The 16,090-nt window shown below is 43.2% G+C and overlaps 1 protein-coding gene across 1 annotated transcript in view; it reads left to right on the forward strand.

Moving 5' to 3' along the window:
* Positions 1–16,090, forward strand: part of LOC308308710 (PDZ domain-containing RING finger protein 4-like) — a gene marked incomplete at both ends in the record, with an annotated part of 68,230 nt that overhangs the window by 36,559 nt on the left and 15,581 nt on the right. Inside the window, 3 exons of the mRNA XM_080754160.1 lie at positions 2,196–2,276; positions 2,641–2,834; positions 8,815–8,917. Coding sequence (XP_080610286.1) covers positions 2,196–2,276; positions 2,641–2,834; positions 8,815–8,917 — 378 coding nt within the window. The remainder of the gene's footprint in view (positions 1–2,195; positions 2,277–2,640; positions 2,835–8,814; positions 8,918–16,090) is intronic.

The raw sequence follows: 16,090 nt of genomic DNA on the forward strand, positions 1-16,090 counted from the left end.
TCCCACTTCCACTGTTGCGCTCTGTTTTGCGTGTGTACCAACAGAAGGTAAGGAAGGCTGCCAGGTGGGTGCTCACAACCCCTCTGATTGGAGATTAATGTGTCCCATCTGGAGCTCGTTATTATGCCTCCATTGTTTTACAACCACGTATGTGTTTACCACTCGCCGGCTCCGTTCTGACATTGAATTGGAATTAATTCAGAAGGTATCCGCATACTGGGTGCCAGCTTCAAGCTTGTGAAAACTATAGGCGTCAGCTCAACAGCTTGTGCGTGCATGTGTGCGTGCGTGTTAACAATTACTTTGTGTAATGGGAGCCAAGTATGTTAACAACACTTAATGCGAATGATAACTATAACTGAATAAATTAACAAAGGAATGTTTAGCACTTACATAAAGGTCGGGTCTATAATGCACCATAATGACATTAATAATGACTTACAATGCACATAATGCTCCATAAATGTTTATAATCATGTATGACAACTTGGTTTAGGAAATATTGTACTTAAGTGCACATAGGTATTCTTATGTTTTACTTTACTGGAGTATTTCACAATTTCAGTACTTTTACTTACTACTTTACTACTACTTTAGATAAGGACGCTGTGGTTCTTGTTGTCAGTAAGTGATTCTGTGTGTAACACAGGGGTCTTCAACGTTTTCAGGCCAAGACCCCTTAGTTGAGAGAGAGATGAAGCAGGGACCCCCCACAACCTGTTCATAGTTTCCATATCGTTTAATCGTTTGACAGCACAATCATCAGTGGATTTTGGATTCATGTCAATTTGTGTTTTCAGATATTTAACCACTTGAACCGTGAATACTTAACTCTTTTACTGCTTCGGACGTTCCCGTTCGCCCCAATTTTGAACCAATCGCGCTGCCAATACGGCTCATTCTTTTTACCTTGTCTGAGGACTGTAAGCTGATGAGGGGTCGTGCCGCCGTGTACAGTAAAAACATCTCCCGTAACGCTGCTCTCAAAAATCCACCGCACGTTAGCAATAATGGAGTCCCAAATCACTTCCTGGCTGTTTTCTGTGGATCTGATCTAGAAAATGCATTTCTATGCTCTGAATGTATGGCAAGCGGAGCGGCCCAATTCACATTAATTCTTGCATAAGGCTGCCCTCTGCCGCCAGTTGGGCTAAAGTACACATATGAGCGTCCATGTTTGTGAAAGAATCAATAGATAGTTTTCTATAACATCGCAAAGGTAAGCTGCTTTTTGCTGCCACCAGCCCCAATAAATAAATAATAACATCTGGCAGGAGGACAGTAAACTTGACCTTTCACTCTGTGCTTAGTCTGCTCTTTCTCCCCTCTACACCAAACCTCTTTGCCGAAAATAGCCGATCTACAGTACAAGCTCACAACGCCTTGCAGTGCAAGGCGTTGTGAGCTTGTAGATCTGCTATTTTTGTCTAAAGTTCTCAGAATATGGACACTAGGGTTCAAGTGGTTAATATAAAAAAGGAGAAAAAAGTTTCTATCACACAAAGATTTAGAGGACCACCTGTAGTAACTCCGGGGACCCCCTAGGGGTCCCGGACCCCCTGTTGAAGAACCCTGGTGTAACATTTAGGTAGAACCCCCCAGGAGACAGACAGATGTTCTCTGACACGTGAAATCAATGTGGACTGCAGTCAATCTCTGGATTTGATAGATTGAAAATGAACTTGACAACCCTTGACATGACCGTTCCTTTTAATTGGTTAAATTGGGTGTTTGGGGCACATGTGCAGAAGCAAAAGTGTGTGCGTGCGTGTGCGTGTGTCCATGTGTATGTGTGCGTGCGTGTGTCAGGTGCCATGTGTTCTCACTGACGAGGCGGTGAGCTGACAGGGGTCAGTTTGATGTCTGAGATAACAAAGCTCTCCTCCTGCCAAACCCTGTGTAGCCCCCCACCCCCGTGTTTGAATTATTTTACATTATGCCTGTTATAGATAGTTTTTTTTAATATTACTCAAAACAACGTTGTCCCACGCTCCTGCAGATCGATCGGTACACATTGTCTCTGTAGTCAAGACTGATCAAAGTCGTATCCGTCTGATTTTTCACAATCAATTCCGATTAGCTACAATTGGCTTCCAGAGTGTGCAGGAGTGGCCTGCTTTGAACGAAATGCCACAAATCGCAAGCGCAGCGTCAGATCACAACATTAATTGTCTTCCTCTTCCCCTTCTCGCCAGGTGAACGGACGGGACTTCTCCAAGGCCGGCGCCGAAGACTCCGTGGTGGACGCCATCAGACGAGATCCAATCGTGGTCCAGGTAAGTGATGTAAAGTAACCAAGTACATTTACTCAAGTACTGTACTTACAGGTAACCTTTCCAGTAGGTACTTTTACTTTACTGGAGTATTTCCAGTTTTCAGTAGGGCTACTTTTACTGATCTACTCCAATACATCTCAGAGGCAAATATTGTACTTTTACTCCACTACAATTATTTGAAAATAGCCCACAATGCATCCCGATGCGACGCATTGTGAGCTTGTGCGATGCCGCACATTGTGGGACATTCTGCATAACGAATACTTTCTACTTTTGGTACTTTTTTTTCAGACTTTTACTTGCAGCAGAGTATTTCTACACTGCACTTTACTTAAGTAAAAACATTGAGTACTTTTTCCACCAGGTTCTCCGACGGACTCCCGCCGGCGCTGCGGCGGCCGGCGCTCACGGCCATGGTGGCATCGCACCGCAGGAAGTGTGCGTGTCGGACATGTGCACGCAGACGGACATCACCTTCGAGCACATCATGGCGCTGGCCAAGCTTCGCCCTGCCACTCCGCCCGTCCCCGACATCTGTCCCTTCCTCCTGTCCGACAGGTGAGAGCCACACATTTCCTGTTTTAACACATATGGTGCCAACCCCGAGTTTCCCGAGTTTGGGCCGTTTTTGAAAAAAAAAAAAGGGTTGTTTTTTTTTCAATTTTTTTTTGGACCTCCAGAAATGTATTAGGCATGATCGCGATTGCGAAATTGCATGTTTAACCCCCATACCAACTCATTCTTTCAAACATGGCAGCCATGTTTGAAGAAAACATAATGGCTGATAAATCATGAATGCCTGAACGGATTTCCAAGCGGATTTTTTTGTTTGAAAGCTGTGAACAGCATCTACACACGTGGTGCATCATCTAGGCATGGGCGTGCACTTTTTACACAATTGCACAATTACATGGAAGTCTATGGTAACCATGGCAACGCGAGACATTGAAGAGAAAAAATCATTGCAACATAAGTGTTAATTAGAGGCTTGTAATTAATTCTTCCAAATTAATCGCATGTTTAACCCATTTAGGACTGACAAATACCTAAAAATGTCCTCTAAACCCGTGGTGGTTCTCAAGATTTTTCATGTCAAGGACCCCCTAGAATTATATACTTGTTCATGACACCCATCTGAAGATATTTTGTTCCAGGGACCAAAAGAAAGAAGGATTTGCGTTTTAAACGTCTGCAATAAAAACATGATTTTTCAAAAATAGGAGATCTACAAGCTCACAGCGCGGCACTCAGTGCCGCACTGTGAGCTTGTAGATCTGCTATTTTTTAATAGTTAAAGCATAAACTATTGGTTAAAATGCTGACACAGATATGCGTACCCGCATATATTGTATATATTTGACCTGAGAAGCAATTATTTCTCAATGAAAACACATTTTGGTATACGAGTGAATCAATGTGTAAGTTTTTAAAATCTAAATTTCCCATCCACTGGGCCAAGCGAAGCGGTCTGATCGGCTTCTTTTCCCATTGTGCGCACTGGGGTTCGTTGTCTATTGGTCGGTGCACCGGTATGTCGGTAGGCCTACGCCTGAAACTCGTCTGTGGTGCAAAGACTCAGCTCCGGTTAAAATGTGTGAATTATTTTAACGACTTTGTTTTTCTGTAATTAATTGATAACAATGAAATAGTTAGTCCCACCCCTATATTTTGCGCACTGTGTTTGGTTCCTGTGTCACGATCTCCGCGGTCGCCTCAGCTGTGAATTTGACCATCATCCATGTGTGACATTCATTGGCATTACTTAGGCAGGAGGTCACTCACAGTGACAGTTGAGCAGGCGGTGGCACTTTAGCTCTCGCTGACGACCTGTCTGAGCTGTCACGTCTTGTTGTCAAGTAGAATGGCCGGTGACAACCGATTGTCATTTCTGAGACTTTCACAGAATACATTTACATAATATCATCCAAACCTTGACCTTTAACAGTTTGACCACCTATTATTCTTATAAATAGCAGAACAACGCAGCGCGTTGTGAGCTTGTAGATCTGCTGTTTTCACTCTTTTGGGTCCACAAATGTCTCTTTTCGGTCATGAGCTGAAAGGTTTGGGAACCACTGTTTTAATGGATGATGTAGTAGAAAGAATATTACCCATTTTGTGTAAAATGTGGGGGGTACCAGATCGTAGGTGGTCCCTCAGGATGCCTGAGGAAGGTCCATGACCTCCAGTATAGAGACTCAAAGGAGACTCAATGGAGATACCACCTATGGCTCGGGAATGCAACAAAAACTAAATAATTGATAGAAAAATATGCAATTTTTGAAGGGGGGAACCACTCCTTTAATAAAAGTTTTCTCTATTGAGCAGACGGTTTGCAGGTTTTTATTTGATTCAAATGTCCCTGAGCTGTTTACTGGGTTTGTGACTTTGCTTTAGACTACGTACACTGGAGCAAAAAGGGCAATGACAATTTCTGTGCAAGAAAATGGTCAATCAATTGGAATTAGAAATATGAATAAAATAGTTGTGCCGAGGTTAATTTCAATATTTTGAGCCTGGAAATGCTGTAGTTTCCCTCAGAAAACAGACCCCGGCTGTCCTGTGGCCCCCACCATTGTTCTGCATAATGTGACGGCAGTGAGATGAGCGAGCCGTCACATAATGCCCCTATATAGGCCCCCGCACGGCCCTGAAGTGGGCTAACTACTATGTCCCCTTAATGTTATATCATGCAGAGCCTGAGCTACACGCAATAATTGTTTCTGTGTGCTACATTCATTTTCTTTAATGGGGGGACCTTTTCTGGGCGATTAAAAGCCAATGGGCTGATAGCGACCTATTTATAGGTCTGGGTCTGCAAATTAAATCTTTTTATTTTATTTTGCCCTATAAAACTAGAAATTCAGACGGTCAGTGGTAATAGCGTAGCAGCAAGCCTGGTGATAGGTTAGTACTCACATGGATTGGCTGTCAGATGGCAGAATGGTTAATGTCTGTATTGTCATGCAGCGCGGCTTGTGCGGTAATGCTGTCCTTGAGACCTTTTTTTCCCTTCATTGGATATTAATTTATTCATATTTTATTCAAATAATATTGCTGTGTTGTCATGCCTTCCGTGTCTGTATATCTTCTGTTTATGTCTTGTTGTCACTGGCCCTCTCCCACTTAACGCAAGCTTTATTGGTGTGGGGTTGTCATTCTTATACTGGGGGGGGGGTATCGTTGCTGTTGGGTGGAAACTAAGGGTGTAACGATACATTTTAACAGCGATACGATACGCATGACGATCCATGGTTAACGATATGATACATGGACGATATTGGTTCATTCATGGCGATACGATACGATGCGATTCAAAATCGATATAGTAACTATTTAGCAAAGAAATGAAATCTGTGTAAAACGTGTAAAAGATTGATTATTATGGAAGTACACGCTGTGATTATCTAGCAAATACATGGACGCTATATTTCAACACATTTGGACAAACCCACCTTGAGATGAACCAGGGCCGGATGTAAGCTCTAGTAGTAGGTGGGGCGAGAGGAAATGCCAGGGGGGCAACCTTTTTAGGGGGTCATAACGCCAGAAATGCATAAAAACCTATGCATTTTGGCACACTTATACCAATGACACACCACACCATGCTGTGTACAGTACAAGTCACAGAACTTAAGAAATAAAATACACAAAAAAGTAAAAAAAAAAAAGAAAACAATCACACCTGTGTGAACTGAGCGGTGGTTTACCCACCTCATAGATCATGTGTACCGATTTTTGTGACATTTGAAGAAAATATGTAGGAAAAGGAGCAAAAAGTGTGTTTTGGAGAAAATTCAAGATGGCGGAAAATCTATCCTGGCGCAAATGGGCGTGGCCTATATGGGGAGATGCGTCTTGACCCAAGGAATCCAGGGAAAAAATTTTAATTTTCCGATCTACGGTTCAAGAGTTACGGGGCAAAACGTAAAGTGGGCCGTTATAGCGCCACCATGAGGCCGAGTGATGTAATTATTTTTCGATTAATTCTTAAAATCATTATGAATCTCCTCTCCGAGGTTTGAAACTGTAGCTCCAATGGTTTACGAGAGAAAAATACTTGAAAGTGATTTCTTGCATTGTCCCATTATAAGTCAATGGGGACAATTAAGCGTCGTTTTTGCCGATTACGTCGGCATGGTAAGGCGGATCGGAACGAAAGGTAATAGCACACCATTCCCGGCCGAGCCGCACATTTTGATGTATATATTGCGCGAGTGGCGTAAATGGTGCGGCACTAGTTACGCGCCGAAGTTTAGGCTACATACAGACACGGACGGAGACAGACAGACCCACACACACAGCCACGTATAGGAGCGTTGTGACCACCGCTCAAAAAAAACACAAAAAAAACAACAAAAGGTTAAAGAAATGATAAATAATGTGATGACAAAAGACAGACATGTTACTGGTGTGATAGCTATATAAACTGATGTGATTGACAAAGATGAATGCAAATGATACTATAACTGATAGATATAGATTGATACACTATGAGACTAGATGGATGATAGATATGATACTGGATAGATTGAGACACTGAGATGACACTAGATGGATGATAGATATGATACTGGATGGATAGATTGATACACTGATATGACACTAGATAGATAGACAGACAGACAGACAGACAGACAGACAGACAGACAGACAGACAGACAGACATGACACTAGACAGACAATGACATTATATTTCCTCCAAATTTGCGACAAGGAAAACAAAAGCACGCATCTAGCTTCACTGAATATTCCAGCCATGGTCTTCCTCCACGGTACCAGCCCGGGCTGAATGCGCGTGCTGTCTTGCCAAAATGACGTTTTGGAAAAACAAGATTAGCGGGCTGTGATGGTGCTGTTGTGCTTAAGCCAGTGCTGTTAGCAGCGGCCACTGCTGCATCGTGTACGGCGAAGCTTTCAGCTTGTGTTGCCGTGCTTGTGGAACTCAATTGGGGGTTAGGGTTTGGGTCGGGTCGAGGAGCAGCAGCTCTACCTCCAGTCCTGCTCCCTGTGTGCTGTTGTCGGCGGCCGCTGCTGCGTTGCGAACGGCGACGCTTTCAGCTTGTTGCCGTGCTTGTGGAACTCAATTGGGGGTTAGGGTTTGGGTCGGGTCGAGGAGCAGCTGTACCCCGAGTCGACGACGGCTCGGAGCCTGCCTCTGGACTGACTGGAGCCGTAGCAGCAGTGCTACTCGCGTCGCGAGGTTTAGAAACCAGAAATCGACGCATATTGACCGAAAGAGCCAGAGAAAGAGAACAGAAGTTAAAGTGAAACAAGCTGCAAGCACAACTAAAAAACAAACTGTTCCTTCTCTCGATTAGTTCCTTAATGCGCTGGACAAAACTGAAGTTAGTTGGCAACCAGAAGTGGTGCGTGTACTTGTCTGTCGAGACGAGACTGACTGCTGTTCCCTCCTACGCATTCAACGCATATCGGGGGCGGAGCTGCTGGCCTGGCTGGAACATTATTATTTGTTTTACTTCTTTTGAGGTGCAGAGAGGGAGAGAGATGGCATTGGCGATCGGAGTTTTTAAAATGTATATATAATGAAATGGTGTTGGTTTTGGTGGTGCGACAGCTGTAGCATAATATAAAAAAAAAAAAACGAAATATATATATTTTTATTTTTTCATGCCATCTTGTTTGGTGGGGCAGACAGGGCATTTAGGGGGGCAATGCCCCCCCTTGCCTATGGGGAGATCCGGCCCTGAGATGAACACACATTTATCAATAGACCAAGAGTAGCTATATAGAATGGAAAGATAATTAGACGCCTCTTTTTCATTTTCCCTCTTAAAATTGCCAAATGCAAGGCACAAATACTTTGATACCGATTACCGCATTTTAAAATGATACGATACGATACAAAGCCAAAATGGTACGATATTTTGCTTTTGCAAACGATATAGTAGATCATTGCAATTAAAATTTCGAATCAGTTACTATCGTTACACCTCTAGTGGAAACCTTGTATGTCCAAAATGGTTACTTTTCAAGAAATGGAAAAAATAACTTTTCATTGGTTCAATATTTATAAAACCCCCGTACACACTTTATCACTTTCACAATGTCAGACAATAGCCATGTCAGACAATAGCATGTCTTTTTACTATTTTTGTGTGATGTTGAAGTATGATGATGTATGGCATTAATTTATGGGGGAAAAAACACGTAAAAAGCTGTAATATGGAGATACAAGGTTTCTTTGCCGACAGTGACAATATATATCATAATACAGTATGCTCTGTGAAATCCAAGATATTAATTTAAGTCTTACTTTTTACACTCCTAAATGCTTAACCACTTAAATCTGTTCATTGTTAAATGGACTGCTTTTTTCCCTCTCTCTTTCTGTCGACACACCTATCCAGATCTACAAACTCACAAAGTTGTGAGCTTGTAGATCGGCTATGTTTGGCTAATGTTCCCCGCCAGAATACAGATGCTGGGATTCAATTGGTTAAAGTACTCTAAAAGTAGAGAAAGTAATAAGTTTGACTTCATGACTTACTCTCTCTGCCTCTCTGTCTCTCTCTAGCTGCCATTCCATTCACACCATGGAGCACGAGTTCTTTGAGTGTCCAGAGTATCTCTCCAACACGCCGGCGGAGGCGGAGAGGACGGACAACTATGAGTATGAGGTATGGCGCTGTGGACGCTGAGTTCACTACAACACACTGGTTGTGCCTTTTCACTCTTCCTGTTTTTCCTACGCTCAATGCCCTGTCTATCCAGATGAGCAGACTAAATAGCTTTGAACTGGCAATCGGGTAGTGAATGGTAAAGGGAAACTATATATACTATAGCCGATCAAAAAACTCACAATGAGCTTGTAGATCGGCTTTGTTCTGCGAAGGTTTTCCGCACAACACAGATGCCGGATGATTTAAGTGGTTGAACACAATAATAGGTTACATTTGCCTCAGGTCATCTACTGGTATATAATAGAACATTATCCTGAGTGCTAATGTGATCCAGATAGTTTAACAGTCAGGATCTTTGCGATGTGCATCTACCACCCTTTACGAAGAGAACACACACTCCAAGGTTATAGCCTCAAATCAATTTCCACGCACGGCAACGTGTAGAAAACGAGCCGTGGCTAAAAGGGACGAGTGTCTACTTGTTATGTTAAATGGGACCTACTGAACTACACTGAGGTCCTTCGCAGCCCCAGGGTGGAGGTCATTTCTTTACAATGAATTAATGAAAGTAAAAGCCTCTCAGGGTCTGAAGGTCTCTCTCCCTTTTTACATCTCCCACGCCGTCCTTCAAGAAATAAACGTCCGTCTTTCCGCGGAGGCTGCCATACTCGAACACCGAGCTGGAGGCTGATTGTTGAATCCTTCAGGGACAGCGTTAGCCTGCTTCCAGACCATAGACCCCGCCCACTCTCAGAGTGGACTCTTTCTCTGGTCTGGAGCTGAGTACATGAATCGGCATTTATTTTCGGCTAACGAATATCCAATCCGCGCAGCAGTTGAAACGATTCAAACGAAGTTCACACACACAGGCAGGCTGAGGAAGGCACACACACACACACATGCACGCTCGCTGATTTCACCAAGCTGTTAAAGTTGATTACATGTTTCTGCCTGGTCGCAGTTCTGTGTGGAAGCAGTCACTGGCACAGACACACACACAATCACACACACTCCGCGACCGTGCGTCGCGTCCACCGTGCGTCTCGATCACTGTGCGTCGCGATCACTCGGGTGTCACACCAAATTCCGGGCCCTGGGTACAAGGATTCACTCACATTTTGTGCTTTAACTATTGAAAAATAGCAGATATACAAGCTCACTGCGAGCTTGTAGATCAGCTATTTTGAAAAACCTATATTTCTATGTCAGTGGTGCTTTATAGCCTCGGAAACCCAGACTTTTATAAGTGGTGCTCAAACCTTTTCATGTGAAGGACCCCCAAAATTATATGTATTTGGCCACGGACCCCCATCCCAAAATATTTAGTTCCAGGGGGCCCCCAGAAGCAAAATATGAGTTACAATTGTTGGCTTAAAAAAACACAAAGATTTGTACACATTTTCACGACTTTTCAAAAATAGCAGATCTACAAACTCGCAGCGCGGCACTCGGTGCCGCGCTGTGAGCTTGTATATCTGCTATTTTTCAATAGCTAAATAATTAAGGCCCCTCCACCTTGGGCCCTAGTAACTCAGTCCCACCTTGTGACGCCCCTGCACTAACTCCACACAGGAGGCAATCGAGTCCATCCAACCTCTGTTCTCATAATGCTCAATATTCAGCTGGGTGTCCTTGTAGTTTACACTGCTGCGGTTTGTGGGAACATTCAGGAAATACAATGCAAAAATCCTCTGTTAATTTAGCCCCGAAGAGATGGAAATGGATCCCTAAGGGTCCATTCGACTCCAATTGTACACTCCTCTGAGTTAAATTAACATTTTTTTTGTGTATTGTGTATTATTATATGTGTAATTAGGTTTTGTGTGATCTTTGATTCCCAGAAGGCAATAGGAGGAAATTGGATGAACATTCATCCTTGATTCCGATTTTCTTTTCCTTTTTTTCTTTCTTTCATGTGTATAACCTGGTGGCTCAACTAGTCTTAACTGTTTTTCTCCGCTGTACAATCTCTTAAAACAAAAATGTTATTGTATCACAGTCAGTATTAGCCACAATACAAACACCTACTGTACATAGTTGACCACAACACAGCACGATGCAATTAGAAAAATATGGGGGGGAGGGAGGGGGGGAGGGGGGGGGGTTCTCGTGGGGGAAAAGGGACTGTTACTGTTGTTTGGCACATCCCGGAGAAAAGGAAATCAATACTGACCCCATAAATTCAGCCGATGACAAAGCTCTCCAAGTGGCTTTATTGACGAGGCCTCTTGGCCTTGGTGAAACATTACCCCATTCCGTTTCAATCATAATGTAATGACTCATTATCCTCCCAGGCCATTCTGTCATCGGAATGAAACACAGTATGGGAAAGCAGACTTTTGTTAACGCAGGTTAACACAAAAAGGGTACTGTAAATGTGTGCTAGCCTATAAGCACTTTCAACCTGGAGTCATCTGTTTTGGGCATGTGATTATAGACAAAATAACTAGAAAGATGCAATTGGAAATTGCAAGTGTGGTTGCCTTGAGGCGAGTCACACTTGCAAATAACTCTGTATCTGAGGCCTTTCCGGTAGTTATTTTTACCTACATTTTTAGTGTGCTATTTAGCATAACCAATATAATCTTTTATCAATTAGGCCTATATGGGGTTTCAACCATACTGTATACTGACCTATCTACTATTGAATTAATTGCAAACCGACCGCTAGGGTGCGAGCCCAACTCAACTCAACCTTTTGAAAACCTTATACCCATACCTAACACCATGCCAAAATTCAAAAACTAGATACAAGTTTATATTATTTTATGATTTCTTTACACATTAAAACCCAGTTTATAGGCATTTTTAAGCTCCCTGCAGCCATCGTGGACGCCATCTTGAAAATGACGCCTTTCCGGTAGTTATTTTGTCCAAAATTGGGTTTCAACCATATACTGACTAATATTTGATTCATTGCAAACAGACCAGTAGGGGCGAGCCCAACTTGTTTGCAATGGTTTTTGAAAACCTTACCCATACCTAACACCATACCAAAACTATATAATGTATCATCTCTCAGCTAAATGAAGCCGGTCGATTTGACATATGGCCCAACTGCGTACCACCAAAACTGTGGGAGGATCTAGGAGGGGAAAGAAAGAAAGAAAGAAAGAAAGAAAGAAAGAAAGAAAGAAAGAAAGAAAGAAAGAAAGAAAGAAAGAGAAAGATGGATGGATGGATGGATGGAATAAAGTCAGACAAGCTCATGTTCTGAGCTTATTGTTTGGCTGTTTTCGCCGTAAGATAAAGTATATATCGCTATATACCGTAAAGGTGCTGTAAGTGATGGTTTGTTTAACCAATCCAATGGTTTTTGGTGAAAAAGTTAAAGCTCTATATGTTTGCCTATAGAAAGCAGTCATTGCTACAGTGCAGCGTGCTTGTTAAGCAAGCTGACAGTGAGTTGATGCTAGGTGTGAGGTGACGCTAGGTGTTGATAGGTGACATGTGCTACAGTGTCACAGGTCCACTGCTTAATAGGCGCGTCCTGGTTCAGTGAACTGCATTGTGGGTCATTAGGGATCCTCTGTTGCCAGCTGTGGCCTGGCCTCCGAGATGGATAAATGGGTGTCTTATGTGCATGCGTGTGTGTGTATGTGTGTGTGCGAGCGCACACATGTGTGACAGCAATGGCATCTGAACAAGGTCAGCGGCGCACTATTCGCACGCACGCATGCACACACACACACGCATGCACGCGCACACACACACAGATCTCCTCACTTACCTCCCTGCCCGGCCACGCGTGTCTAACTCAGTCGTGAATGGCTCTCCTCCCGCATTGAGGCAGAGAGTTATGCTGACAATCTCAGGGACACATGTCTCTGATGGACAGTTTGAGCTCTGCTTGTTACACAAATGGGGGTCCATTTGGTTCCATTTTGCACACTCTTGATTTATATTGACACAGAGGATTCGACTGTGTGCTGTGTCACTGGGGTCTTTTGATACGCCTGCCTGTCAGCTCAAGCCATTGTTAACGTGGAATAGTCTATTTTCATGCTCGCGTTTGCCAACCTTTCATCACTACAGGGGGGTAGGCATGTTCAGATGAAAGGGTATACGTTCTGAAATAAGATGTCTGTGATCTAAAAGAAAAAGAATGTGACATGCATAAAATTGCTTGATGGATAGGAACTAACATTCCTTTATGGAAAATAATTAAATTCAATTGGCCATTAAAGCCAAATACTACTGAGTATTGGAGATCATGTCAAGATATTACACCCTTTGAAAGCCACCATTAATTAATTACTTTCTCCACATTAATTATAAACTACAATTGTCGGTTGATGAAACTACACTTTCACAGGCTGGGATCTCAGTTTATTGCAAAAGATCATAATAATAAAAAAGAAAAGAAGCAAATGGTTTCTCTTCCTTCACGAATGTGTAGCCTATGGATCCCTGGTTCCTGTGTTTGGGAGAGAAACAACACCCCTTTGTTTCCCATTTAAATAGACATTTTTCAAGGCAGATAATCGGTATCGAATCGTTTTGCAATGCAACAATCGATTCTATGGAAACTAAGTATTTGTACCTTGTATTTAGCAATTTTAAGAGGGAAAATTAAAAAGAGGGGTCTAATTACGTTTCCATTCCATATAGCTACTATTGGTCTATTGCTAAATGTATGTAATGTCTATGTTCATGTCAAGGTGCGGGTTTGTCCATGTGTGTTGAAATATAATGTACATGTATTTGCTAGAGAATCACAGTGTTTACTTATTTATATCCATAATAATAGATTTTCCCTTAAAAACCTGCACTATTCACACGTTTCACACAGATTAAATTTCTTTGATAAATAGTTACAATAATATTGTATATTTTAATATTGTAATTATCGATTTTAAATCATTGAATCGAATCGTATTGTATCGCCATGAATGAACCAATATTGTCCATGTATCGTATCGTATCGTCAACCATGTATCGTGATGTGCATCGAATCGAGGGACCTCCAAGCTCACAACGCATCGCAGCACGACACGTTGTGAGATTGGAGGTTGGCTATTTTCGATGCTTGATTTCTACAAAGAGAGAACAATAATTCTTTCAACATAAGATGTTGCATTCAAGTTCAGGAGGGTTTGGACAAGGCAATTCTCTTGAATGCTGCCTTCAGGTATGGCATGGAAAGAGGGCATTTACATTTCTTTCACCATAGTAACCATGGTCTGGAGAGGACACTTTTTACAGACGGATAAAAGGGTAGAGGCTCAAGCCCCCTTTGATGTCTATGTGTGCACGTGCCAGAGAGTGAACCCCCCCCCCCCCCCCCCCCCCCCCCCCCCCCCGACCAGCGACCCCTGAAAGTGAGTCAGCAGGTAGAGCGTGTGTGGGTGAGTGGTGTACTGTCAACACCCGGCCTGATCCCACCGCATCTCACCGCTAACTCCTCCTGTCAGGGGCGGTACGAATCAACAAGCATGCGTTAACGTGGCGGAAAGAGAGAGCCTGACTGTTGCGTCACGTCATGGCACTGCGTACAACACTAGCTATTTTTTTTATTTTAAGGTCAAGCCTGCCTTATTCTTCCTATCGCCAAAATAAAAGCCTGGGTTTCCGAGGCTAGGCCTGCCTCAACGTCTGTGGTGGAAAAGGTACTCATATCTTTTACTTGAGTAAAAGTATCAATACTGCAATGTAGAAGTACTCCGTTACAAGTAAAAGTCCGGAATTCAAAATGTACTTGAGTAAAAGTACGAAAGTATTGGCATCAAAATGTACTTAAAGTACCAAAATTAAAAGTACAAAATGAAAATATGAAATGAAAATATAGCAGATCTACAAGCTCACAACGCGTCGCATCGAGCTTGTAGATCGGCTATTTTCAAATAGCCAAGGTATAGAATAGGGCTAAAGTGGATTAATGTAGTCTATGTTTTATAATATAATCATTTATATCTGCAAAGTAACTAGTAACTAAAGTTTTCAAATAAATGTAGTGGAGTAAAAGTACAATATTTGGATCCGAGATGGAGTAGAAGTAAAAGTACAGAAAACTGGAAATACTCATGTAAAGTACAATTACCTCAAAACTGTACTTAAGTAAATGTACTTAATTACTTTACACCACTGCTCAACGGGGGGTGGGGAGAGGGGGGGTTAAATGGCACAAAAATGTATTACTTCCCCTGTCAGTCTCTGCTATCGCTATACCCCACCCGCCCCCCTCCCCTGCCCCAAACCCCGGCCCACCCCCGATAGACAGAAATCCACTCCCCACCTCCTTCCAAAGGTTCCCTCACCCCCACCACACACACACACACACACACAACATCACAGGGCTGTGAAATTAATTTTTTGGCAAAGCGTCGTGTTGATGAAGATTAGGCCAAGCCGTTTATATCGTGACATGATTACCTTTTTAACACGTTGGTGCGGGGGATCAAAGAGTTTCACGGTGAATATTATTGCGACCGTAGGTCGCATTTACTACCAAAACCTCCACCGGCTGTCTGTCTGTCTCTCCGTCCGTCACACGTCACACGTCACACGTCACACGTCACACTTTTGCCCTGCTCATATCTCCACAACCGTTGCCCCATCCATGCCAAATTTTGCACACACACTCCTTACCTGCCAAACTACAACCTCCAAGGACCCCCGGAGCTTCAGGGACCCCCAGGTCCCTGGGGGACCCCCAGGTGTAAAAAATTACCAAATGTGCAAAAATGACCAAATGACCACCCCAACGGGGCTGCTCACGGGGAATTCCTGGGGACCACCCACTCCTGGTGCTCCAGAACGGATGCAAAAGTGGTGGCGCCCCCAGTGGAGGACCCCCTCCACTGTAGCTCACATAAAATGCCGTAACTCGGGCTAGGAGCGTCCGGGAGAGCCGGGGCCGGTACCTATTCGTCCGCCAAGGCAACGCGGAGACCCCACCCCTCATTTCTCACTTGGCCCTCTTCTAGCGCCACCTTCAGGCCGATTTTTAAAACACATTTTTGGACACTGCTCCTACAGTTTTTGCCCTAAAATCACGCAAATCGCTACACAGTATGTCTACACTCATCCCATCAACATGAATCTGTCCCATATAGCGCCACCTTCAGGCCGATTTTTAAAAACACATTTTTGGACACTGCTCCTACAGATTTTGCCCTAAAATCACGAAAATCACTACACAGCATGTCTACACTCATGTCATCAACATGG

The sequence above is a fragment of the Nannobrachium achirus genome (genome assembly GCF_963921795.1).
Source record: "Nannobrachium achirus genome assembly, chromosome: 23".
Classification (NCBI taxonomy): domain Eukaryota; kingdom Metazoa; phylum Chordata; class Actinopteri; order Myctophiformes; family Myctophidae; genus Nannobrachium; species Nannobrachium achirus.